Source organism: Pteronotus mesoamericanus, unplaced genomic scaffold (assembly GCF_021234165.1).
Source record: "Pteronotus mesoamericanus isolate MK-2021 breed Mesoamerican mustached bat unplaced genomic scaffold, CSHL_Meso_final contig_169, whole genome shotgun sequence".
Lineage (NCBI taxonomy): Eukaryota > Metazoa > Chordata > Mammalia > Chiroptera > Mormoopidae > Pteronotus > Pteronotus mesoamericanus.
This window is the reverse complement of record NW_026555068.1, coordinates 20778564-20804041: the sequence shown is the minus strand read 5'-3', so window position 1 is coordinate 20804041 and position 25478 is coordinate 20778564. Positions and strand designations below refer to the sequence as shown.

The 25478-nt window shown below is 44.3% G+C and overlaps 1 protein-coding gene across 5 annotated transcripts in view; it reads right to left on the bottom strand.

The window, feature by feature from the left end:
• Positions 1 to 16894: 16894 nt before the first annotated feature.
• The window catches only part of SORBS2 (sorbin and SH3 domain containing 2), a 155068-nt gene continuing 146484 nt past the window's right edge, over positions 16895 to 25478 (bottom strand). For all 5 annotated transcript variants that reach the window (XM_054566152.1, XM_054566148.1, XM_054566149.1 and 2 more), the window contains 3 exons: positions 24327 to 24376; positions 20469 to 20575; positions 16895 to 19000 (listed from right to left, as the gene is read on the bottom strand). In XM_054566152.1, the coding sequence (XP_054422127.1) occupies positions 18939 to 19000; positions 20469 to 20575; positions 24327 to 24376 (219 nt within the window). In that variant the 3' untranslated portion in view covers positions 16895 to 18938. The remainder of the gene's footprint in view (positions 19001 to 20468; positions 20576 to 24326; positions 24377 to 25478) is intronic.

The following is a 25478-nucleotide window of genomic DNA, read 5'->3' as shown; positions in this document are numbered from 1 at the left end:
CTGCTTTCCCTTTTTTTTTCTTTTGTTATAGTAAATTGAATACTTAGGGAAGAAAATTTACATTCTTCAAGTCACTAGGGGACCCTTTGACCCACGGTAGCTGAGGTTAACAACTTTTAGTATCCTGACAGGAAAAATTTTATTTCTTAAATCTCCAAACTGCAACTTGGGAGAAATGGAGAAGGAAAAAAAAGTGATAAAAAGTGTGCGTGGGAGTTTGGAACGTGGTGATGTCCACCACAGTTCCAATCCTATGTGGTCACGTCGCTCTTCTGAAACCGTGACACCTCCCACAGGCTTCAAAGCCTGGGCAGGCGCATTGAGCCATGCCACACCTCTGCACCTCTGGCGTGCTTGCTCTCCGGTCTCTGTTTCCCACCTTTCCTCTGGCCACATGAGCAGCGCCTCCAAGAAACCAAAGGTCATGAGAAGTTGGCAGCAGCGCGACCAATTCCCCACTTGGCCCTGTAGGCCTTGATGTTGTGCATTCCTGACTGTGTTATTAAGTTATCAGCAAACAAAGCAGCTGGAGCCAGGGAGAGGGATGGGAGCCTTGAGTGCGTAGGAGGATGTGGGGGGTGGGGGTCCTTGAAGTCCCATGTGGCCACGGAGTGAGTACCGTGGGACGTCTTGAATTCATGTGAGCTCCCCTGGACATGCTGATGGCGTATCAGAATGCGTGAGGCTCCGATGTAAGGTGAATGCACAAAAGAAGAAAGAAAAACGAAAGAGGGAGAGGACAAGAAAACAGAAGCAGCTTTTAGAAAAATATAATATACAACGGAGTTTCCTATTTTTCCATGAAAAATGCTACGACCTCTGCTTGTTTTGGGAGTGGCGTCTTTGGTGGGGTAGGGGATAGATCAGCACCGTACGATGACCTGTTCGACCCGGACGCGTCGGTGCGTCCTTACCGGGGCCACAGTGCGAGCAGGGTGGAGGCTGGCCGAAGGGCTCTGCCGCCCCCGGCCGCAGTCCCTGGGCCTCCGTTTCCTCCTCTGTAACACAGCGGCGAGGGCGCCCTCGTCACAGGGCTGCTGTGAGGATCAAAATGAGACGATGTGAAAGCTGACAAGCAATGAAGGCTTTTCGGTCACAGTATTTTCACATTTTCCAGCTTTGAAGCAATAGTCAGGAGAGTTCAGTTCTGAACAGTCTCTTCACAGGTCTTCAATGGCACAATGGGATTAGCGAATTAAACAGTCTCTTCTGGGTGCCTTTCATTTTTATTGTTTTGATTATTAACAACCCTGATGCTTGCAGCAGGCAGTCCTTGAAGGACTGGGGCTCAGGAAAGTTTAATTCTTTCTACTCATTAGCATATTTTAGTTACACTCATTTAAGATTTCAAACTCTCTAGCCTCCCGAAATGGTACCAATTTCAGCCTTCACTCCTGAGCCGTCTCCACGGGTTTTCTCCAGTAAACCCTGTGCTGGGTTTCAACACCAAGTTGCCTGCTGTTTCCATGCCTACGAGTCCTGTTTTCCAAGCTGGCTGTTCTCAGGCTGGCGAGAGTGAACTGATTTAACTCCAGAAACATTTTAAACTTCCTGAAAGCTGCAATGGCCGGCGGTGCTCCAACGCATCCCCTGCAGCATTCTTTTCTAAGGTCAAGGTTCCTGCTTTCTTTACAAATGTGGTGACTTTCTGTAGTTCTGTGTCGGAAACGCAGCACCCATCAGAGGTCCTGCGTCTGTCAGCGAAAAGCCTGTCTTCCCATTGCCCCTCCTTCCCAGACCCCCTTGAATGCTTTGATCTCCAGCTGCCTTTTTTTTTTTTTTTTCTTTTGGGTCATTTTGGTTTCTAGAACTTTTACCTGTGCCGGAGGAACACGGAATCCTTGAACTGCCTTGTGGTGGCTTCCCAGGACATATGACATAGAAGACTAAAAATAGCCTGATGAAGTCCAAAGCATTCTCCAAGGAAAGAAAATCGAGTAACGTAACTCGAGTATTCTTGGTTATCTTGCAGATATCCTTGTGACAAGATGTCTGCAAATGGCGCTGAGATCATTTCTAGTCGCCTCTTAATCTGCTGGCAGCTGGCTTCTGAAAGCTTCTTGAGATTCTTTTTGCCCCTAAGCCAAAGGCAGGCGTTTTGAAAGTTCCCATATTGTACTGTCATCCTGCCTTTCACCAGTAACTTTGCAAGGTTCGTTTTCCTTTCTTTCCTCGTTTGGGGAGGAGGGGGAGGCAGGGTTCTGCTTTCCTCGGTGGTTGCTAAGAAAGCACCCTCTCTGTTTATAGGCCCCTAACAAACAGCGACAGCTGGAAGACAAGCAGGGTGCAGTGTTCGCAGAAGGTGGAAGGAAGCCAGACGCGAGCAGCCCCGGGCATCCACGCTCACAAGGAGGCCTCTGAGAGCACAACCTGGCGTTCTGCTTCCACAGGTTGCTTGAAATGACGTTAAAAGGTGTTTGCCTCATGCCTTTAAGGACAAGTGCATTTCCAGAGGTCAGCCAGGATCGTGGAACTTGACAGGACTGTACAATGACGTGGCCTTTTCTTTCTCAAAGATGCTTTTGCTGCCCGGGAGCCAAACCTCAGCATGATTTCTGTCCATTTTCAGAACAGGATTCTTTGACCTTTGGGTCACGGGTCGGAGGGTCACAAACCAATAAAGGGAAGCCAGGAGTGTGTCGCCTGTGTTCGCCTTTCTTTCTTGCCCCTTTGTTTTGGGGCATTTACTTCTTGGCCATATTGCCCCAAGGCAGGATGGTGTTGATTCAGCTGGAGGTAGGAAAGATGATGCTGTGGAAAGAGAAAATCAAGTCATCCTTCTATCTAACACTAATGCATAATTGGGTATTTGGCTTCTTCAGTTCATACTTGCGGTATAGAAGGATATCACCTGGGATACAATGGAAGGCCCTGGAACGATATTTTTAGGAAAGGCGGCCTCGTGGATGTGGATGAGCATGTGGTCTTCAGTCAAGGAAAACAGAGAGAGGGCGGGGCGGCCGTGACCAGTGGCGAGGATGAGGATGGCGCCCGCGCAGGAAGGCCCTGTGATTACCCCCACTCACAGGGACACAGAGGCCATCAATAACTTGTCCAGAACCGGCGGTGACTGGGGTCACTGTGGTCTGGCCCCAGGCCTCAGCTTTTGTTCTCCATCTTTTTGTCGGACCAGCAGCACCTCTGGTTCTGGGGTGACTGCCCTGAAAAAGTGTTTTCACCGCTTCGTTGTGAGAATATCTTGCTTGCCTCTCTCCTGCCCCCTAAATGCCCTCTCAGGAAATGTGCGCACGGCCTCCTGAACTGACTTTGGGGGAACCAGGGGGCGCTTAGATCGGTAAAAAGGATTTAATGTTAATTTTCCAATTGCGCAGTATCACTATTCCACGTTTTCTTTTTTTAACTCCAACTCGCCTGCGTGTATTTAGTCTGGAGTCTCAACATGCCAGGAGCCCTAACTTAGGCACATGGTGTCAGGGGCCCAACTCGTCCTCAGTGGAGCAAAACTGGAGTTCCTACCGGAGGGCTTTCCATCCCGATGGAGAGTAGAGCTACGCAGGTGCCAGCAGAAGACTGGTGGAGCTGGCTGGCCCTTGCCTCCAAGACGCAATTCCAAGTCCTCGCCAGCAAGGCCGCCGCTTGCCTTGTCGTGCTGATGGGAGATTCTGCAAATGGGGTTCCTTCTGCAAAACCAGCAGTTAAGAGCATCGCTTCTGAATCATCCTGTCTGCATTCAGACCACAGTGCCATCATTTATTAGAAACTTCTAGCGTGATGTTTCTCTTTTACTAACTGAGATACTTTACTTCCTTATTTAAAAACTTGAGGGAAAAAAATAAAACAAACTCAAAGAGCAAAATACTGGACCAACTAAATGTCCATAAACAGGAGACAATTTAAAATTGTTTGTGGCTGAAGAGACACTTCCTTTTCATTTTATTCCAGTTTGTACCATATGATTATTTAGTAAAATTTGCCTATTACTATTTTAAAAAAGAGATCAAGCTCATTAGAAATATGAAGCCTTCTATTACTTTTAATACATATTGAGCATATTGTTTATGACCTGAGGGAAGCCCCAGAACCCCTCACCTGGGCAGGGAGGGAGGGGGGGTTTGTAACCGATGCGAGGTGGCCCGTGCACGTCAGGGACAATGCAGCCCACCGAGGCTCCGCTTCCAGCCAGACTCACTGTTACAGGTGCACAGAGCAAGCGCTGGTGGGAAAGCATGGGATTATTGATGAAAGGTTTACAGAGGAAACAACACGTTAGCTGAATTTTGAAAGATTTATTCACCTGCTCAAAATATATTGTTGAGGTTCTGGCTGGGTAGAGCGTCATCCCAATATGCCAGGGTTGTGGGTTTGATCCCCAGTCGGGGTACATACAAGAAGCAACCAATGAATGCGTAGATAGGTAGAACAACAAACCAATGTTTCTCTGTCTCTCCCCCTCTCTAAAATCAATAAAAAACCTGTTGAAGGCCTACTGTATGGCAGGCTCTGCGACAGGTGCAGGCGCATGGTGGGGATGAGGGCCCCGGGCCCACCCTCGGGTGGCTCTGAGGTGCTGCGAGGCGCTGGCAGGGGGAGGCGCCGAGGGCCGCGACCTGGGTGGAAGGATGCGGTGTCAGGCTCGGGTGTCAGCGGCGAGGGAAGCCAGCACCTGCCGAGAGCCCAGTCGGGGCCAGCTGCCGTCAGGGGCACCGGTCCAGAGCCCAGGGCCCTCAGGTCACCGCCTCCCACCCTGGCGAGGAGGACACACAAGGTGTCCCCTGTCCCCAGACCAGCTGGGAAAGGATGAAGGGAGGGGAGAGACAATCTGTTATTGAGTGTACTTGAAGCTGAGTGAGCCTTTATCAGAATTAAATTGCGCTAAACTGCAAACCTCAGCGATATTACTGGTTGCTAAATGTGAGCTAACAAATTTTTACTGCCACCCAGCGGGGTGGGGGTTCATAGGGCAATTTGGTTGCTAACATAGGGTATGATTCCATTCATAAGAAATGTCTAAAACAAGCAAATCCATAGAGACAGAAAGTAGATGAGAGGTTGCCAGGGGCTGGGGGGAAGGAAGGGAGTGACTGCTAATAGGTGTGAGGTGACACTTTCTGTGGTGACAAAAGCGTTCTAGAATGAGATAGTGGTGATGGTAGTACAACTACGTGAAAATACGAAAAATAACTCAATTGTACATTTTAAAGGGATATAGTATATGAATTATGTGTTGATAAAAACTACATGAGGAATACAAGATTGGTTAAAGAAAACAAGGAAAATATGATTTTCTTCACACATTTGAGTAGTAGCACTACTACTACTACAATAAAAAGTCCAATCTGTATAATTGTTAATCAGACATGGATATTCCAAACCTTTTAATTGCATACTGTATTGGTGAACAGTCTATAGGTAGCTTTACATTATTTCTACCAAAATAATATATTTCATTTAAAAACTCATCTGGTAATCAGAATTCAACTCAATTACCACTTGGAGAAAAAGTACTTAGATAACTATGCCAAAATAAAGCAATCCCCAAGGTATATAAACTCAGTGTGAGCTGATGCAGGTAAAATACTTTCCAAATACTTTTGGTTAAGTCAGGATTTTACCTTTGGTTTCTTTCATACTTTGAAAATGAGAAATCATACCTGTTATTTTCTAAGTCAGAGTACTTGTTAAAAACATATGCTTTGTCCTTAATGCCATTAAGTGTACTTGTTTAGTACAAAGTTTTGAATTTCCCACGTTTTCTTCCTTTGCTTTAAGCCTACTTACACTGCGGTAACAGAAAGCCTGTATGTGGGAAACACAGCCCCGCCCTCCCATCTCAGGAACAGGCCCGACAGCGGGCCGCGTCCTGTGCGGTTTTTATCATTCCTGCCGCGGCCTTGGCTTGAAGCCCCGTGGGCGTCATGGGCGCCACGGTTTCCTTTGCTTCCTAAAGCCAGTCGGTGGCCGGGCCTTTTTATTTTATTTGTGTCACCCTCCTCGTTTGCGTTCCATTGCTGCCGCCCAAATTGCGACTGTCTTTCCCCCACGGGGAGCAGGGTTGCTTCTGGCTCCTGGGCGTCCCTCTTGCTTCTCCGACAGCCTCCGGAGCCGCGGCGCTCCGGTTTCGTGCTGCCCGGCCGCTTCCCCGCGCTGGCTCGGTGCTGTCTGTGATTAAGTCGCCGTTTCTTCCATACGCCGGTTGATCCCCTTTACAGAGCTGTGTCATTTCCAACTTTTCATTCTTTTCTTAATTCTCCTTTGCCTGTATCGACTACAAAATTTACACCTTGAAATGCCTTTTTAGAAGAATGTTCTTATTGTTTAAAAGACTGTATTTATTTTTAGAGAGAGGGAAACGGAGGGAGAAACACCAGTATGAGAGAGAAACGAGGAATCGAACCGGGGACCTGTTTGCCTTACAGGACCACGCCCAACCAACTGAGCCACACCCTGAGTCAGGGCTTTCTTTTTTTTCTATCTTTTTTTTAAGCTTCTCTATCATTTACTATTCATTTTTCCTGTGGAGTGAGAGTAATCCCCGTCACCTGCCTGAAATCCGTTCTGGAACAAGGTGGTATAGGAGTGAACTAGGGACATTTGCGTTTTGATGGTTAATCTTGGGCCCCCACAAGTGTTGTGCCCATGGCAAGAAGACTGTGTGTGTGACGGTTGTTTCTCTCTGAAGCAATTTGAACAAGTAGAAGAACATCACATATCACGCATAAAATACACAGGACATTTTCATTCTTAGCTCTCTAATTTTCTTTATATTTCTCCCTTCATCTATTTCCGCATCCCCCAAGTCTCAGTTTAAAGCCCTCTCCTCTCTCTCATGGTGTCTCTCTGTTTCGTCTATTTATCGAGTTAGGCTGACCCTCTTCTTTAACTTTATAATGGCAATAAGATTTTTAAATGTTTTTTTTTGTTTTTTTTTTTTGTTTTTTTGTTTTTTGAGTCAAAGCTCTTCATTTCTTCTGCCCTCGGTACTTATTTAAATAGGATTCTCCTAGGGGAAAGGCCAAGAGAAAGACCAAGATACTATTCGCTATTAATATTTTGTGATTCAAAACCAGAATGATGCAAGCTATTGCCTTGTAAACTCTTTCCTGAGAAAGGCCTCCTGTGTCCCTTCAGCCAGTTGATCCCCGATCACAGAGGGCTCCTTCAGAGAAGGGACCTCCGCACACGCAGCAGGAGGAGGAGGAAGGGGGTAGGGTCTAGTGACAGCAAAAGAAAAGCCGGGTCCTGGTCTGCCCTTGGCCGCGGGGGAAAGATGGAGAAGGAGAGAAAGAGTGAAGAGTGTGGGGTGTCTCTTGATTTCCTCTCTGGAGGCCTGAGCTTTAAGGGGAAGCACTTCTAGAGCGCTCTGCACCGCAGCCACCTCAGCGTAAGCTAGGGAACGTGGGTGGGCAGGCAGCAAGGGGGCTCGGGGGCTCCGTGTTTCCAGGCCGTCCCCATCCTTTACCTAATGGGGTGCAGAACTGGGAAGAGAGGGGTCTGCAGGGTGCGCATGGTGGCACCGTGGGGCAACCCCTCCTGTCGCAGAGGCTGAGTGGGCTGGCAGGTGTTGAGGAGGCTGCCGCCTGCAGGAGCCAACCTGAGGCTGAGGCAGCCAGGAGGTGACCCTCCTGCCCCCACACCAAGGGAGATCAGGTAGCCAATTAGACCTTCCTCAGATTTCAGCCCCAAAGGGCAGGAGACACCCAGGGGTCAGGCACTTGGCCCTGGAGACCAGAAGAAGTAGAAGATATACTGCCCACGATCCCAGGTCTTTCCCGCTACCAAGAGGATGTTAAACTCTCCTTCTCACTCACCAGAACTGCCTTAGGGAGGAAGCACAGGAGGGGCAGCTATTCTGAAAGACCCTGTGGTTTTTACCCTGACGAGTGATTCTTTCCTAACATGAGTGCTTACATCTTTGGAATGGATTCTATTAAGACAGGATGAGCTATTGGTTACTTTCACATATATATGTACATAATATATAAGTATATGCTTATATTTTCCCATGAGGCATTTTAAAATGAATACACAGTATTTCATAGTAAAAAGTGCCACAATTTACTTAATCATTCCTCTCTTATTAGATATTTAGTTTTTAAATAATTATTTGATGTCAGAAATAATATGACAATGCATATTTGTAGCTAAATATTTGGACACATTCATAATTATTTCTGTGAATAAATATATATAGAATAAACCTATATAAATAACTACAGTGTGATTATGTAGAAGAAATATATAGAAATGGTATTACTGGATCAATGAGTATAAAATATTTTAAAGTTTCTGTTATGAATGTCAAATTATCATCCAAAAATTTTGCCAATTTGCATTCTCACAAAAACACTATGGAAATGACATTTGGCATGGTTGCCAACTTACTAGGTGAAAAATGACAGTTTATTTTATTCTATTTTTTATTCCTGGGGTTGTATAATTATTTAGATGCTTAGTAGTTCTCTGTTGCTTTTGTTTTTATCTTTTAACAAATTGTCTCTCATGCCCTTGGCTTTGTGCTGTGCTAGAACTATATCTGCTCATGCAGGCGCCTGGCCCACTCTCTGGTTCTCTTATGCCCCCAAAGCAGGATTTTGAGCCTCTGACCCAGGGTTTATGGGTTTCCACGCCTTTGAGATCCATATCCAGTTGTCTCAGACTGCTGGTGTTTTTCACGAATTACCTCCTGTAACTATTGCATGGACAGTTGAGAAATAGAAGGCTCTTCATGATTCAGTTGATTTTCTTCACTTTTCCAATGAAGACGTTGACTCTTGGCCATTCTAGTAACTTCTTAATGTCACGGATGTCGTGGGTGTGGAATTCAGGGCTCCATCATGCTGGGCTGTAGACCTGTCACCTCTCAGTGCTGATGGGGTTTTCTGATGTCTGTCTCACAGATGAGATCTCTGTGTGGGGACCATCAATGCAACCGACGGCTAGTAGCACCCTATCTGATGATCTGCTCTGTTCGCTCCCCAGTTCTAGCTTTCAGCTCTGTTTTTAGGTCATTTCCTTCTTATGTGCTGATTAGTTTACTATGAAAAATGACAGAACCTATTTTATACAAGACAGTATCTGCTTAAAAAACCATATTGATTTAAAGTGTATTTGTAAATCTATATTCTGATTTTCCCTTTTAAACACCTATGCTCTGAAATTTGGCTGAACAGTCTGAGGAGTATCTAATAAGTAAAATTAAATGTTTGATGTTACTTAGAATCAGCCAAAATGGTAACTTTAGAGAGAAAAGGACAGGGGACTAGCCTTTACTTAGTGCCAACTATGTGTTAGATTCTGCTTGTATATTTTATCTCATTTACTCCTTAGATAAACTTACGTGATATTTTTTTTTTTATTGTACTCACTTGACAAATTAACTGAAGTTATCACCAGGTCAAGGCCAGGTTCCTTAGAAAACGAAATGAGCCTGAATTTGAAAAATTATGTTCATTATACTGTTTTAGAGGGTTTGCATGGGCAAAACAAGACATTTACTCCTTTATACTTTTTTTTTCTGGTAAACCCTGAATTCCAGGATGATCCTTAAATATGTCATTATCAGCACTCACATACAGTCAAAAATGAGGCTTAGATGCACTTGGATCTGAAGTTTATACAGTGTGTTCCTTCAGTCTTTTGTAGCAGGGAAAAATGTCTCCTGAGGTAAGAAGACCATTCGTGACCCTTTTAGAACATGGACCATCTCATCTGTGCATGACCGGTGTTGAGAAGTATGCTGTGGTTTTCATACAGCTGTCTAGCAATTTGTCTTTGATAATGAAACACATACCAGGCCCACTAATCCACGGGCAGATGTCTGCTAAGCTTGCGGTGGTGGCGTCGGACAGCTGACCAAAGGCTCCGCCCGGTGTGTTGAGGGACGCTGGGTGCACGGCAGGTCTAGGGAGCACCAGCTGAGTTCATGAGCACTTAGAGCTTTCTCCATTAGGGGAGAGAAGGGGAGAAGGAGAGTGAGGGCAGAGAGAAGATGATATTTTTAGAGGCCCCATTATAAATACTTTGGACAAATAGTCCCAAGGCTTTTCCTAGGGATTATGTCAAAGGTCACCTTGCTAGTTCCAACTCATTTCTGTCAACCATAAACCATCTTTGCTGAGGGGTTTGGAAAAAAAATTGCCAGTAGTTTTAAGGAGAAACCTGTGCTATCAGTAACTCTGAGGAGCTAACAAATAGTTTGTACAGGAGCAGCTGTTGAAGCAGATATTCTTTTTTTTTATAAATTTAAAAGTTATTTTATTTAATTAATGGTACAAAAATCCTTTATACTTTTACTATTTAAAATTTTTTAAAAAAATTGTTATTCAATTAGTCATCCCCACTTTTGCCCCTCTACTCTCCCCTGCCCTACCCGCCCCCCACCTTCCACAGTCAATCCCCCACCCCCACCCCACTGTCCTTGTCCACGGGTCCTTTATACACGTTCCTTGACCTGACCCTTCCCCTTCTTTCCCCCGTTACCCCTCTCCCCTCTCCCCTCTGGTCACTGTCTGTTTGTTCTTTATTTCCACGTCTCTCGTTCTGTTTTGCTCGCTTGTTTATTTTGGTGATTAGGTTCCGCTTATAGGTGAGATCATTAGGTATTTGTCTTTTGCTGCCTGGCTTATTTCACTTAGCATAACACTCTAAAAACATACTTTATTGATCTTGAGTCACTAAGGTGAGCTCAGTGAAATTATCAAAAAGAATCCTGTCTTGCTGTGTCAACAGCTCCAAGCCTCAGCCCCCCACGGAGAGGCGGGCGGCGCTCAGTCAGGGATCTTCAAGCCAGAATACCTTGAGTGCCAAGTTTGAGTGGAATTTTGGTCTTGATTGCACAGTCCTTGTATCAAAGCGCATCTTCAGAATCGAACAGTGGCCCTGGCTCAGATATAGGCTAGTGTCTTTTAGCAATGACAGCAAAAAGGTGATACAGGTTGGCATTGCATTATAGACCCAATAAAATCAATATTTATGCCAACTTAATTTTGAGAACCAATTTTACTTGATGGTTTACAATATGGTTAAAGAATGATGAGTGTAGAAAAGATATACTGATTCCTTGCCATTTTGTCTGAGAGAATTTTTCCAGGATAGGTATTTTCTATACATTTTGAGCTTAGACCTCATTGTGGCCTTACCAGCACTAGCATTCTGTGGAAGAACAGTGGAATTTCATGATTATCCAATGAACAACTTCTGATATTATTAGCTTTCATATTCTGTCTTTTAATGCTTGAACACTACCCATAAATGTACACACACACACGGGGTGGGCAAAAGTAATTTTACAATTGTTCATATGGAAAATATACAATAATTAATCAATATTACAAGAATAAGTTTTCACATACAACTGTAAACCTACTTTTGCCCACCATGTATATGTATAGGTATAGGTGTAGGTGTAGGTATAGGTATAGGTATATATGTATATATATCACACACACAGACACCATGGCCAGCTCAGTTGATTGAATGTTTCAGTGCCATCTATTGTCCCTTTTGGAAGGGAAACTAGCAGACTGCTGACACTTTCTTTGAAAGCTCCTCTGACTGTGTATTTGAGATGGCTTCTTAAAGCAAGCGATTGAGAACAGATGGTGAAGCAAAGTTACTCAAACCATCTGGCCCTGTGGATTAGGTGCTAACTGGAGTTCTCAAGTCTGAGGGCCCAAGACATTACCTGAGGGGATCCGGGCATCCTTGGCTGTTTCTCTTTTGCTCCCTCAGCGCACCCTCCTGTGTTGTGCAGTGAGCATTTAGAAATGTGCTGTGCCTCTCGTGGACGGTATGGCTGTCAGCGAAGTAGCCCTTGCCAAGCTTGGGGACCTAGAGTTTGAGGGCTAAGAAGAGAATACTCCAGAAATCCCCCGAGTCTGTGGAGACAGAACAAGCTTTGGATAACTTCTTGATAGACCCATACAGAAAGCTTCAGCCACCAAGATGAGCTCAGCAAATGTGCCCAAAAGAGATGGTACTTCAGTACCTACTTCAAATCTAAAGGTTCTGCAAAATGTTGTCCAATGACGTCAGGCTCCATAAAGTATTTTATTACTGAACCTTCCAAATGCACTGGAGGTACTTACCAGGCTCTGCCTGTGTACAGACATGCAAGACAAGGGAGGAAGTTAAGATCAGAGATAGGGGCTCATGTCCCAGAGCCCCTGCTGTAGGTGGATTGGTGGTGGGCGTCCTCATCTATGCAAGTTTGGGTGTAATTAACAGCAAGTAAGAAGATCTTGCTAAAGTTTTCCTCCCTGGGACCTAGAATTTAAAAAAGTTTTTATCGTTGATACTATTACAGATGTTCCCCATTTTCCATACCTTTTCCTCCATCCACAAGCCCCCCAACTCTGGCCTTTGCCCCACTGTTTTCTATGTCAATATACTTTGCATATGTGCACATACATTCTTTGGCTAATCTCTTCCAGTTCTCCTACTTCTCTCCCCTCTGACCTCTATCAGTCTGATCCACATGTCCATGCCTCTGGTCGCATTTTGTTCATTAGTTTATCTTGTTCATTAGGTTCCACATATGAGTGAGACCATATGGTATTTGTCCTTCTCTGACTGGCTTATTTCACTGAGCATAATATTCTCCAGATCCACCCGTGCTGTCGCAAAGGGTAAGAGTGCCCTCTTGTTTTCACAGCTGCGTAGTATTCCACTGTGTAAATGTACCACAGCTTTTTCATCCACTCATCTACTGATGGACATGTGGGCTCTTTCCAGACCTTGGCTATTGTATTTTCTTCTAACATTGCTGAATTTTTCTTACATTACTATTTTCTCCTGTTGGGGCAGCTCCTTGTGTAGGTGTGTGTGCAGGCAGGGGAGAGCGGGGAAGGGCATGAGCTGGCCTACCCAATGGTTACTCTGTTCTGTCAGTTTGGAGTCAGTACTTGTGTACTTTGCCCGCCCCCCACATGGTCTGAATGTTGTGCCCGGTGGCTCTGTGGTTCACACATTCCTCAACATCTCTCTCCTGTTAGCCACTCCTTAGCTGGAAAAATGTCTCATGCATGTGATGGCTTATGGTGCAGAGATAATAAATATTATTTTCCTTTCCCTCTGTCTTTTCTTTCCTTCCTCTACCAGTTCCTCAGATTGCAACATTATTAATGGCACTTCTATAATTTTTGTCTCTTGGTTTTTTTTTTAATTAGTTGCATTTCCATGAGTCCTGTGGATTGACTTTGACTTTCCCTTACTGTTTTTATAAACCTTGATAAGGTCAACTTGACTTGAAAACTTGATTTAGTCACTATTTACTTATTTGAGAATTTTTATAAGAGTTTGTTTGCCTCAAACTGACAACATATACGAGGGAGCAAGATCTCAGATGCTCTGTCTGCAGGTTATAAACATTAAGTACGGGCCATAAAATACTGTGTTCAGTTTGATTCCGCTTTTTCCTGCATGCCACACACACGTGCACACACACACATGCGTACATGTGCATATCTATGCATATGCATGAAAAAACTTTGGAAGGATATGTTCTGAACTGTAATCTTTAGTCTAAAAAATGGGACTCTTAGTGATTCTATATTTTCTATTTTTTCGTACAATCTGTTGCTTGTGTAATTGAAAGACACTTTAAAAAATCATCCTCAAGTTTTCTGTGATATCAGTGCAAGATCTGATCCCCGCCCCATTGTCGTTAATGGTAATTTATTTAAATGGTTTATTTGAAACAGCACTTATTTTTGGAAAACACTGGGACTACTGAGTCACCCCTCATATTTTCGGGAAATGGATGAAACAAGAAACCCCAAAGGAACAGGTGAAGATTTACTGGGCAGAGGCCTGTCTTGCACTGAAAGGTTTTTGGGTCAAGATATATGCATGTGCATGAGCTCAGATGGAACTTTTCTGAGCTATGGCTGAATTTAGCAGTGAGCTGAAGCTCCCGGTCACTTAGTGAGTCACCTAGCAGAGAATGGCTAGTATCTATGTCCTGGGCTTTGTAGCGCGCAAAGCTGTCCAACGAGCACACTGTGTTCCTAGAGCACGCTGGCCTTGCCTGTCCAAGGGACTCCACGTTACCAAGCGCTTTCCAAAGCCGCCACCAGCTGCTGCGCCGACTCCCTGCCAACAGCCTCTAGGGCCTTCGTGAATAACAGCTCACCGACAAGCTCAGCTAAAACAGGTCGATGCTTGAAATTATATCCTCATGGGTCACCGTATACTTTTAAAACCGCAGTAGCTCTCCCCGGGAAGACGCTGTTTTACTGGATTGAGCATATGTATATCATCCCATGCACAGCAAGGTGCTGTCGCGCAGGGGTGGGTCTTCATGATGGCAGCGTTCGTGAGAACGGAGGAGAGGAAGGAGGCGGGTGAATGTAACCATGTGACTGGGAACGTGGCTTGACCAGCAGTGTGTTCAGTCCTGAGTGGCTTGGAAGAAAGGATCCAGGCGCAGGAGCCAGACGCACCAAATTCTTAATCCTGCTCCCATCACCTGGTTTGTAATAACCTCACAGCATCAGTTTTCTCATCTCTAAGGTGGGCACAAAGCAGATTTCCTTTTCGATTTGTTGTGAGGATAAAGACAAAGAATGCATGTCAAATAACAGTCTGGTATATAGCAGAATTTCGATATTCCTTCCCTTCTAGTGAGTTCCCAGTTGCTTCCCTTCTAGCCAGGCCAGTTGCTGACAATGAGCATAGAGCAGGGGTTCACAGGCTTTTTGCCTAAAGGGACAGATAGTAAATGGTATTTTAGGTTTTGTGGGCCAGGAAGCAACATTGAGGATATTATGTTTTTACTTCCATAACAAAGAAAAAAACAAATTTCACAAATTTGTTGATGATATTCAAAATGCAATAATAATAGGATAAAGTTTCTCTGATACAGCTAGGCCTACCAGTGAAAAGAAAGGGGTTCTTTTTCTGGGGAGACAACATTTCACTTAACTGGGGTTCAAAGTTAGTCTTCCCTGTCATCCAGCTGATGCTGGTGCTCTTCTGTGTGAGCCATTCGGAACTTGCAGGCCGTAAGAAAACAGGCAGCGGGATGCAGCTGGCCCACAGGCCACACGGGCCAATTCCTGCTGTCACCTGTGCAGTAACAACGCCAGCCGGCTTGTGCTCCGACCCCGCCACCCACGGTGAGTGCACAACTGGCGTCATAACTGAGACACAAACAACTTGGAGGCCTACAATCAGAAAGGAAGACGACTCAGTCTTTCAGTAACGGGGCTCTTGGAAGCTGACAGAGTGCACAGTCTGTTTGATCAAATGACTCTCTAAAGAATCTCTCTCTTTGTGGCTGAAATCTGGAAAACAGTAGGAAGAAATTATCAGTCTCATAAGCTGACCACCTGTGCAGAGATACCAAGCAGTGAATGGGACAGCTGCTCAGAGAGGGGTCTCTCTGCTGTCCATCTATTACGAGGTGGCCATGCCTGTTTTTAGTGAGGCTGTAGTTGTGGGAAGGTTTAAAACTTGGCACATATAATATCAGAGGACCCCTTCCCGGTGAAACCTCTCTGACCCGCATGGCCAGTTCCTGCACAGATGTGAGCAGGTAGAAGCTGACGAATAGCGGCAGTGACTTACCGGCCTCGTTGTACTGTGTTGCCAACAGTGGATCCCACTCCGCCTCCCAAGGTGGTTTCAGTGACGTAAACGGGATGCATTAAGTAATTTTTGGTGTGTAATGATGAGCATGCATTGGCATAAAACCAAGTCAAATAGCTTATTAAGCATCGATTCTGAGGCAAAAACCCCCCAAAACCCTAGTAATTTGGTATTCTACCCAGAACCCCAGCATTCCCGACGGGGAACAGGGCGGGAGGGTCACCGTGGCGGCCGCTGCCTCGGGCCCACGGCAGCGCCCGGCGGCTCGGAGAGCTGGGCGCAGCGCCGCGCTGGTGCCCGCTTCCCCGGGGCAGGGCCGGGATCAGGCTGCAGCCGCGCCTCCGCGGGTTGTGCAGGGAAGCTCGGGTGATTCGTTTCCAGGTGGGACATGGGAGTCTAGATGTTGATGCACGTGTTTTCAGAATCCCAGATTTTCACTTGTAGGGTGCGGATGATTTCACAACAGAGTGCCGTGAAGAGAGAAATGGGAAACAGCCCCTGAGGGCACCAACACGCACCTCACAGTTTATCCGATTCAGGTTTACGTGGTTAATTCCCCGAGCAGTGCGCTCATGAAAACAGGAGCAAAGGAACAGGAGGCATAGTCTTCCCAAAAAGGAAATGCTCATATCTGTGTATACGAGTAAAATGGAAAGCTAGTATATAGAGGAAATTTTCCAGTGGAATAGAGTGGATCAGGGTGAGCATTAGGGTTAAGCAATGTGACCAGCCGTCTTGGACAACTGAATTGCGAACCGAGGAGCGCCAGGCATTTCTGAATATGCACACAGTAGGTGTGGACCAGGGTTGGAACACATAGAGCCAAATGGGACCAGATACGGTAGAAAGGGTCCAGGGAGAGCTCGCTAGCAGTGCACTATTTGTGCGAGAAAAAGAAACCATACCTACCTACTGCCCGTAATTTGAAAGGCTTTGAAAAATTGTGGGTGTTAACGTGAGTCTGACATACCAGTGGTGATAAAGCTTTTTAGGGTGAGGATTTTAAATTTTAAGATTGTTGAGTTGGGAAAGTGCTTACACTCTCTTGTCATTAACTTCTCCTTGGGGGGAAAAAGTTGTTTATGAGGAGGAACTATTTTAATGTGTTGTTTTAGCTGAAGAGCAGTTTTTAGCCAAAGTGTATGTAGCAAATGAGCTTTGGTGGTGGGTTTAAAAAATATCTCCTCTCTGAGCTGACACAGATACTTCCCTCCCCCCGCTCTATTGGCACGTCTAGATAACACAGAGCAAATGCATTTTCTCTTAGTTCATCTAACAAATTGGGATAAACCATACAATTTGTTTAAGGGTAAATGGCAAGAAGAAAGACTAAAGTATACTTCCAAGCAAAATTTATTAGATGTCTATTCAAGAAAAACACAATGACCTTTGCTTGTAAGAATTCAAAGTCAATTACCTGAAAGCCAGGTATGAAGATTTTCCTTTTAAAATCAGATACAGAGAGTAGAAACAGTCATTTTTCTTAAATATGACAGGCAACAGATATTGATATCTTTTCCCATAAATGGCATGGAAGATAATTACTCATTTATCAGCAAAGCCGCATGCAGTTGACCTAATTTCAAACCCAAGGACTTTAAAATAGAAAGCTGGCTGTGAACTTGACAGTATTCAAGGTAGGCTACTCAAAGGTGTTTATCTTCTTCCTGCTGAAATTCCTCTGTCCTCGATATTTATGTCCATTTCAGTTTGGCTGCTAAGATCTTTTAAGTCCGTACACTTTTGCAGAAATGCCATCTTACAGAATCACAATATCAAGGCGTGCTTATGATCTGTGGGATTTGTAAAAGTTAGTCTTTAGCTCAGTTTAAGTAAAGGATAGAGACCGAATTAGGAAATTCCCTTGTTTTCTCAACAACTAAATAGTCTGTACAAAAAAAAGAGCAAACATATGTACAAAATTGTAGAACCTACGCACATTGTGAAAAGATCAATCACTGTCCACAGAAGAAATATCATAAAAAGTTTTATCTATAAGGTGCTCAAGATCCAAATATGAATAGTTCTTATGCAAAGTCATAAGAAATACAAAGCTAGTTCTCAGGGTGTGCGTGATTCAGGCACGATTAGCCCCGTCAAATCTTTCAGGTCCCAATACCGTTTTGTAAATTTTGACTTCGGGGCAGAAAATACAGCCTGAAGGACTCAACATTGTCTCTAAAAGGTGCCTAATGTATTCCAGGGAAATATTGTACACACACCGGGAAAATCAGGCTCAACATATTCCTGTCCTCAAATGTAGCCAGGATTCTGAGTTCCATAGAAGAAAAATAATTATCATAGTAAAAATAATTGTATTGATCATAATCCTTGCTAAAACCAGCCTTAATACTTGTGATGCTTCTAAAGTACTCTATTTCTAGAAAATAATGTGTGGGATTCTTTTACATTTCCATAAACTGTACGACATAAGATGGATTGTCCTCATACAATCGCAAATGTGTATATGCACACACAGTGAAATCTTACCTATGAATATTGCTTACGGATACTTTCAAGTGTCTATGTTAGAATAACTTTTCGCACCTCTCACTAACACTGCTTTTATTTCAATTTTGTCAGATAAATAAAACACTAAGAGCTCATTGTTCATGATGCTGATTATTACATTTTAATATAAAATAGCAATGCAACTTTACAACACAATATTTTTTTTGTAGCCTAGCTAAACTTCTTATATTCTCATGATTATTACCAAAAGCTCTTATTCACTTACTGTTTGCACTTCTAAAAAGTACAAAAGAATTGCAGGAAAAGACTGCTATTGAAAACTCACATTCAGTCAACAAAAATCACACTCATCCGAATTAACTTTCCTACCCTCACTTTAGATTTTTGTTATCACTGTGCATATTACAACATGTAAGTGCAGGCAAACAATAGCTGAAGTACAGTTGTCATGTCGTGTAAACGAGGACACTAGGCAAACTCGTGAAAGGAAAATACACTGCCAAGCTAAGGGTGTGAAAATGCACACCGCCATGTATTTAGTGAAAACCCAACTTCAGCTCGCCTGAGGGGAGGGGCGTACTCCAAAGCGGACCAGGAAGTCTCCTGTTTTGCCTCACCTATTTAACCCTTTCAAGTATAATGAATTTCTTTCTGAACCCAACATGCAGGTTTTCAGTGTAGAGCAGGAAGCGGGAATATGCACGTTCACACAGAACCAGCCTGCCAGTCTCCCCAGGGCTCGCCCCTGGCAGTTACTTTGCTGGTGGTTGGGTGGCAGGTGGGGATGGTGATGGGGGGGGGGTGGTGACTTCTATTGGAAACCATAAGGCATGACAGCGGGAGGCCTGCGGGGACCTTTGAGGGCAGGTTATGCAGATGTGGTGCTGAACCACAGCTTAAGTAGGTGTGAGGGTGGTTCACAGCCTCTTGACATAGTTCCCAGGGAAGGTACCAAAGAATTTGGTTCTTCTCGAGGTTCCTGTGAATAGAAGCGACAAACGAAAGCGGGGTTATGGCCATGAAATATCAGTTCATATACATGGGCTTGAAAATCTTCCTGTCCAAGGCTTCACTGAAGGAGCCATCCCTGTGGGGTTTGGAGAGGAAAGAGCACTCGGAGACGTTAGGCAGGTGGTCAGCGTTTTCTCGGTGCTGCTGGTGGCAGTGGTAGTATTTTAAGGTTAAATGCTCTGCCTCCATCAGGCCAGGCTGGGCAGAAGAGCTCAGCCTCCCGGTCTGGGGGGAGCCCCTGCTGCTGGGAGGTGGATTTTTAATGTTCTCCCGTCTCAACAGAGGCGTCACATTGAGGGCACCGGAGGCAGACCATCACAATCCAGTTTCATTGTCTCACAGAAGACTGTGCTGAACGCCCCATGATTCATTTAGAAATAGCACCGCCAGAGTCCTTAATAAAATACAGAAAATTTGAGCAATTTACAAAGTCACTAAAGGAAGAAAAGATAAACCACCGTTTGTGGATGGGGCTCTATCATTGGGCGTGATTTCTAACATGAGTGAAACCAAATGCACAAGTGGCCATCGATAGGACTGCCTTTGGTCTCCAAGAATGTTAATTCTTTTGAAACTTTTGTAACCGTTGGTGCACTGAATTCATCCTTAGGGTTTCCAGCTCAGATAGAGTGAATGGAGTTGTCATGGTTCCACGTCTCATTTGTGCTCTGTCCCTGTGTAGGTAAGCCTTTTGACTTCTATTTTAAGTGGCGAGTTACTAGAGAAAGAGATAGAGGCTTGTGGCTGCAACATGGCTCTGGTCCCTTTATTATTTCCTTACCGATTGCCTGGCTCTAGAAAGACCTCATTCCCTCATCCGTTGTCTCCTCCGGCCTCTTATGCTCCTTCCTATGTGCCTGGTGTATGAGACTCTTGTCTACAAATGTTCTCTCAGACAACGCCTCATCTTCTTACAGACGATAAGAATGAGGTTGTCTTTCCAGTGGGTGGAATGGAACGTCTGTCTACTTCCCCCACAGATGACAGCCAGGTTGAACCTCTGGATTTGTAGGGCAACTACAACAAACCTAGTAAATGGATGAGTTGTTCACTGGGCTTTGTTCTCAAACTGATCCTCACCGGCGACAACTAACATTCTCCACAAAACAGAGTATTAGTATTTCTTATCTAGGGAGCATTTTTGTTAGTGTTCTTAGATCTTAGTCTTTCCTGGTTACTGCTATTTAAAGAAATCTTCTTCTCCCAGGTGACTGGGAAAGGGAGCTAGCAGAAAATCATATCTACCTGAAGCAGTCAATACTAAACTACATTAGAAGTGCAGTTGCCTTGGAGTTACACAATGCGTATGAATGTATGGAAGGGCAAAGGCATTATAAAACCAAAGAAAGCTCGATTGTCATGTCAGACCATGCCAGAGAGCAAATGCAAGCACGTTTAAAGTGGCCAAGTGTGTCTGGAAAGAAATGCACACATACCCACAAACCATCCATCGTCACACTTTTCCATCACATCGATGACATCGCTCTCTCTGAGCTCCAGCTCATCTTCATTCCGGGGAGTGTAGTTGTACAGAGCCTGGAACCTTCAACAGGACAAATGGACGTGTGTAAGAAAAAAAATCCTTACACCTTTGCAAAACTATAGGAGATACACACTATTAATTTTACCTTTAACATTTCTATTATTGTTAACATATTATAATTAGGTAATCTAAGTCTTTGGTAAACATGTGAAGAGAAGTATTTAGACTCTTATGAGACTGAAATCACTCTACTAGCCTTTCAATACTCACAATGAGAAATATCCATGGCGGATTATAATATCTATGAGTTGGATTGAACGTTCTAAAGTTTGTAAGTCAGACCTGCATTTCAATTGTCCAGTCACAGATATCTAGCATTCAGACCGTTAATTAATAGTACAGAATATGAAAGAAGTGCCAAATGCATTATTCAGCTATATACACATTGGGAATTACGGTTTTAGCTATCTACAATCAGAAAGAAATGATCGCACCGTCCAAGTCGAATTTTCAAATTATTCTAAATTGAGTTGTATGTAAAAAAATGTCTCAGACACATGCCTTCTAAATCACTATGTGGAAATGACTATGAAACAGAATATTATTAGTTTTTCACCAGGAAGAATTCTTTAAAGCAGTTTAGTTTCCTAGTTTGAGTCAGTGTTTGTTGAGGCTTTGGAATTTGAAAATTTGCTATTATTCACCCGTGAAATGAAGTGGATGTATTCTTTGTTGTTATCTCTGACCAGATTTCAAAGAGTATATAGATTATGGGCATATGTTCCTTTCTAATAGGTCCTGGAGGAATTGTGTTGGATGCGAAAACTCTCTCTTGAAATAATTTTACATAAAAAATCCCGGTAGAATGCTACCACTCTCCATTCTCTGTCTGAATTCTTTGAGAGCATACATTTTGGTGACATTGATTAGTAACAAATTCAGGCATTGAATTTGTGGTAATAAAATAGCTTGTAATTAGTGCATATTAACATGAAAAGTGAAGACACACTCTAGCTGCCGAGGAGGTTGGGAAACCCTCGACATGTGGCGAAGATGAAAACCTCACCGCGTTCCTCAAGGATTATCAGCATTGTGAGGGGAGTTTTAAAAAATCAGTGACTGGGTTCTGCTGTTTTCGCAACAGTTATGGAATTCTACCAGCGTGAGAAACTAGGAACCACATTTCAGAGCCTTTTGGATTTTTTTTAAAGTCAACTTTAAAAAGTCGGTGATGTTGACTACTGCTCAGGAATTGGAACGCTTTAGTCCTAATGTCTTTATTCATTTGGAAAATCGTGTTTTGGTCAAACAAAACTATCCTATCACTTGGACTCAAACATCATGTCGTAAGCCGGGGGCATAGCTCCATCGGCATTCTTCTCCGTTCCTGCCCAGTCCGGGACCTTTTTCAGGTTGGGGACCTGGATGAAGAAGGCCTGGGGGGTGCCTGGGAAAGAGTTGGGGCGATGAGGTGCCCAAAACCTTCTCCTAGAAAACGTGTCTTCCCTGGCCTGGGACCAAACCCTGAAGTTGGAACACCGGAGATCTCTTCCCCTGTTACTATTTGGCCTTCCTAGGAAAACTTCACAGCCACCTGTGCTCTTTGAGATTGGGCTTCTGCACTCATCTGTGGAGAGGCAATTCTGACTGTGGGAAGGGCAGAGAAACGCGGCCAGAATCTCAGAACAGTGGCAGAAAAAGCCCAGGAGGGGTTGAATACCAACATTACTTAGGTTTGATGAGTGTGTGGGGCCAGCCCTCGTTGGAGTAGTGGAGTTATTTCGATGTTTGCTTTAGGGCCATTCGCGTGAAGGGATGATGCGTTTTGTATGTCCGTGGGGAGAGTTGGTTTCAACATAGTCCCTTTTGCAATTTCACCCTTGAGAGTGACACCCACCCCCGGGCTGCTGTGTTCAGTGGATAAACATCGCAGGATCTCTCCCACTGGACACACTGGTTCTCTGATTGAGCTTCTCAGGGTTCAGCTGTCAGCCGGGCACAGCTCCAGCCACTTAGGGAGACAGGCCTATTTAAGGCCACAGACCCCGGCTGCTTGGAGAATCTCAAGGTCCCAGGAGCCAAAAAAACCAAAGTTGGCATGAGCTCCTACTTCGCTTTGGTGTGACAAAACCCAGGGCGCTTGTCAAAGTTTACTTACATCCCAGTTCAGTTAGACCACAAAAGTCGGGGAGGGTTGGGGAAACGTAAACCGACGCTTCGGAAGCCCTCCTGCCTCGCCGGGCTTTCAAAGCCAGCGTTGCATGACAGGAAGTGCAGAGGGATTACACCCAGCGTGCGGCTTGTACAGTGTGTCTGTGTCGATGTGTCGGTGAGACGGAGGATGGAGGTGGCGTTCGGACGCCTCGGCGGGGCGGATGTCTTGACTGGAAATGCTCCTCCCACTTCATGCTTTCTCTAACTTGGAACTTTTGTTCTCAGGTGTTTCACCCTGATTCTGAACTGCAGCAATGTAACGCAGTGTCCCTATTTTCGCTCAAAACCTATTTTTTTAAAGGAAAGAGATTAAGTGACACCTCATTACCCCATTAATGGGGGTTGCAAATCCAATAGAAATTTAATAAAGAATGCTTTATAATATCCAAAGTGGGACTTGAAAAGTGTGCCTTCCTCCTTACCTATGAGCTCAGAGTTTCCATAAACATGGAAATGACCCAGGTTGGAAGCCTTAACTCCATATTACATAAAACATTGCACCGTAATGTGCCTGTGAATCCACAAAACCCTTGAAAGCTTCTACTGTGATCTGATGGTAATGCTATAAACCTAAACAGCCCTGGAATTTATTTTTTTGTGATGCAATCCTACCGTCATTTGTGTAAAGAAGGAAACAAACTGAAATGTTAGAATTACAGGTCATATTTAAAATCTTCCCAGTAAAGTGAGATTTTGAATGATTCCTATCTCCAACTCGTTCTTTTCAGTCTTTCTCTTAACAAGACCTTCAGGCCGTATTTGGTGACAGCCAGTCTCAGGTGAGGGACGGCTTCTGGAGAGCATGCTTTTAGCTAAGTTTCAGGCCTGTGATGGGTCAGAGGGAGGATGAGGATGAAGGCACCAGGCCCACACCAGCCGGACTCGCTCGGCTCCAGGTGAGCGGGGCCTGGGCGGTGGGCAGGGCTCGGGGTGTGGGCTCAGGTGTGCCTGACACGCCTCCCTCCGGGGGCCCAGCTCCTGACTCACGGAGCAGGCGGGCGCCAATAGGAGACAGATCGCCTCTGAGCATCTCTCATGGGCAACAATGGAGCAGAAAAAGACACACAAAATATGAGTCTGAAAGACAGTGTCTGACACCTTCAGGATGATTTGACTTATGTATTGGCAAGGAGAGGGAACCTGAAAGTGTGGAAAGGCATTTGACTGAATGGCAGTGCATTTTTAACACTGCCATTTCCAGAGACCCTTCCTAGAAGGTAGCTTTGGAATGGTCACTACTCTGTCACTTTAGGTCTACTATTACACTCTCCTGCTCTCTAAAGACGTGCAAACCCAGTATTAGGGAGTAGAATCTACCTGGCGAGTGAACAGAGAAGGAGAGATTCGTCAGTCTTAGGAATCTCTCTCGCACCTAAGTCAGTCTCCGCCAATCACTGGCTTCTTTATAAAATTAGCTGCTTCTCTCTGTTTTGAAAGATAGAGACTATTGCAATCCCTCTACCCCTAGGAGGTCTCACGCCAGTTACTTTACTCTCTGGCACTGGCGTGCTTGTGCCACCCTCTCTTTGGGTACGTCAGCCGTCCATGTTGTGGGCCAAGGTTAGTCTCAAGTTTAGAAGATAAGAAGAATACTTACGGTTCCCCCCCACCTTGGATGTTTTCATGCGTAAACACAGGACGCTGTGGCTGAAATGAAATGATTTTCAATGTAATCAATGTTTAAACTGGTACGACTTAAAAGATAATCTGGAAAATGGCACTTTTCTTGACATTTAATACTTCCTGTTGTAAAAAACCAAGAGGAAGAAAAAAAACCAAAGGGTTTCTGCAGGATTAATAATTGAAATATTTTGAAGGGTGCTTTAAATTAATTTAAAACCACCAAGGTTCAACATATGTTTTAAACATATCCACAATCTAGTCTGCTCAAGTTTTAAGGAAAAGTCAGGGTTTTGTCCCATTGATTTTTCAAAGGCCAGGAACATGGCAAGAACATAGACGCCAAACCACTTGAACGGGAAGTCTGGACACCTTCATACAACCTTATTCTTCAGCATTTTCTCAGACAAGCAGAAAATAAACCACATTTAGTCCAACAGCAAAGAGTCCACATTCATTCTTATATACTTTTCCTTCACAGACAACATTTTCACATACAGTACAGATGAAAATATCGATAGGCAGACATCCCATGCTACATTTGAATTAACACTCTCTGTTCTCAGTGTGGATAAAACACATGCATTTTTTAAAAAGAGAAACAGAGAACTTTAAATAGAATGCAACAAACAATATCCAGGTAACATGTAACATTTTACCTTAGAAGAGAAATATTGGTGGGAATTCCCAGTGCACTGAACTCTCAAAAGAGTATCCTTTCTTTTTAAACTAAGCATCAAGACCAGTATCTGTAATAGATACTTATAATATTGGAAATGACAAGCCTGAGCATCCCATATATCCACATAAATATTGCAATGAATGAAAGTTAACACATTTGTTGAATATGTAAACTTACTGTCGTTTACACCAACCACCTAAATGTTACCTTTTAAAGAGAAAACTGTTCACAATTTTCACAACAGCTTTCAAAAGCATTCTCTTTTAAATGATGGCTACATGGTGAAATGAGGCACATGGGAGTTTACATGACAGATGACCACTGAATTAGTTATTAGTCAGGTCCACGTGCTTAGACACCAGGGCCAGGGGCAGCTCCTGGATCCCAGAGTTGTGAGTGGGTCCCTGGCAGGCTGGGTGACTTCCCCTGCACATTGTCCAGAGAAAC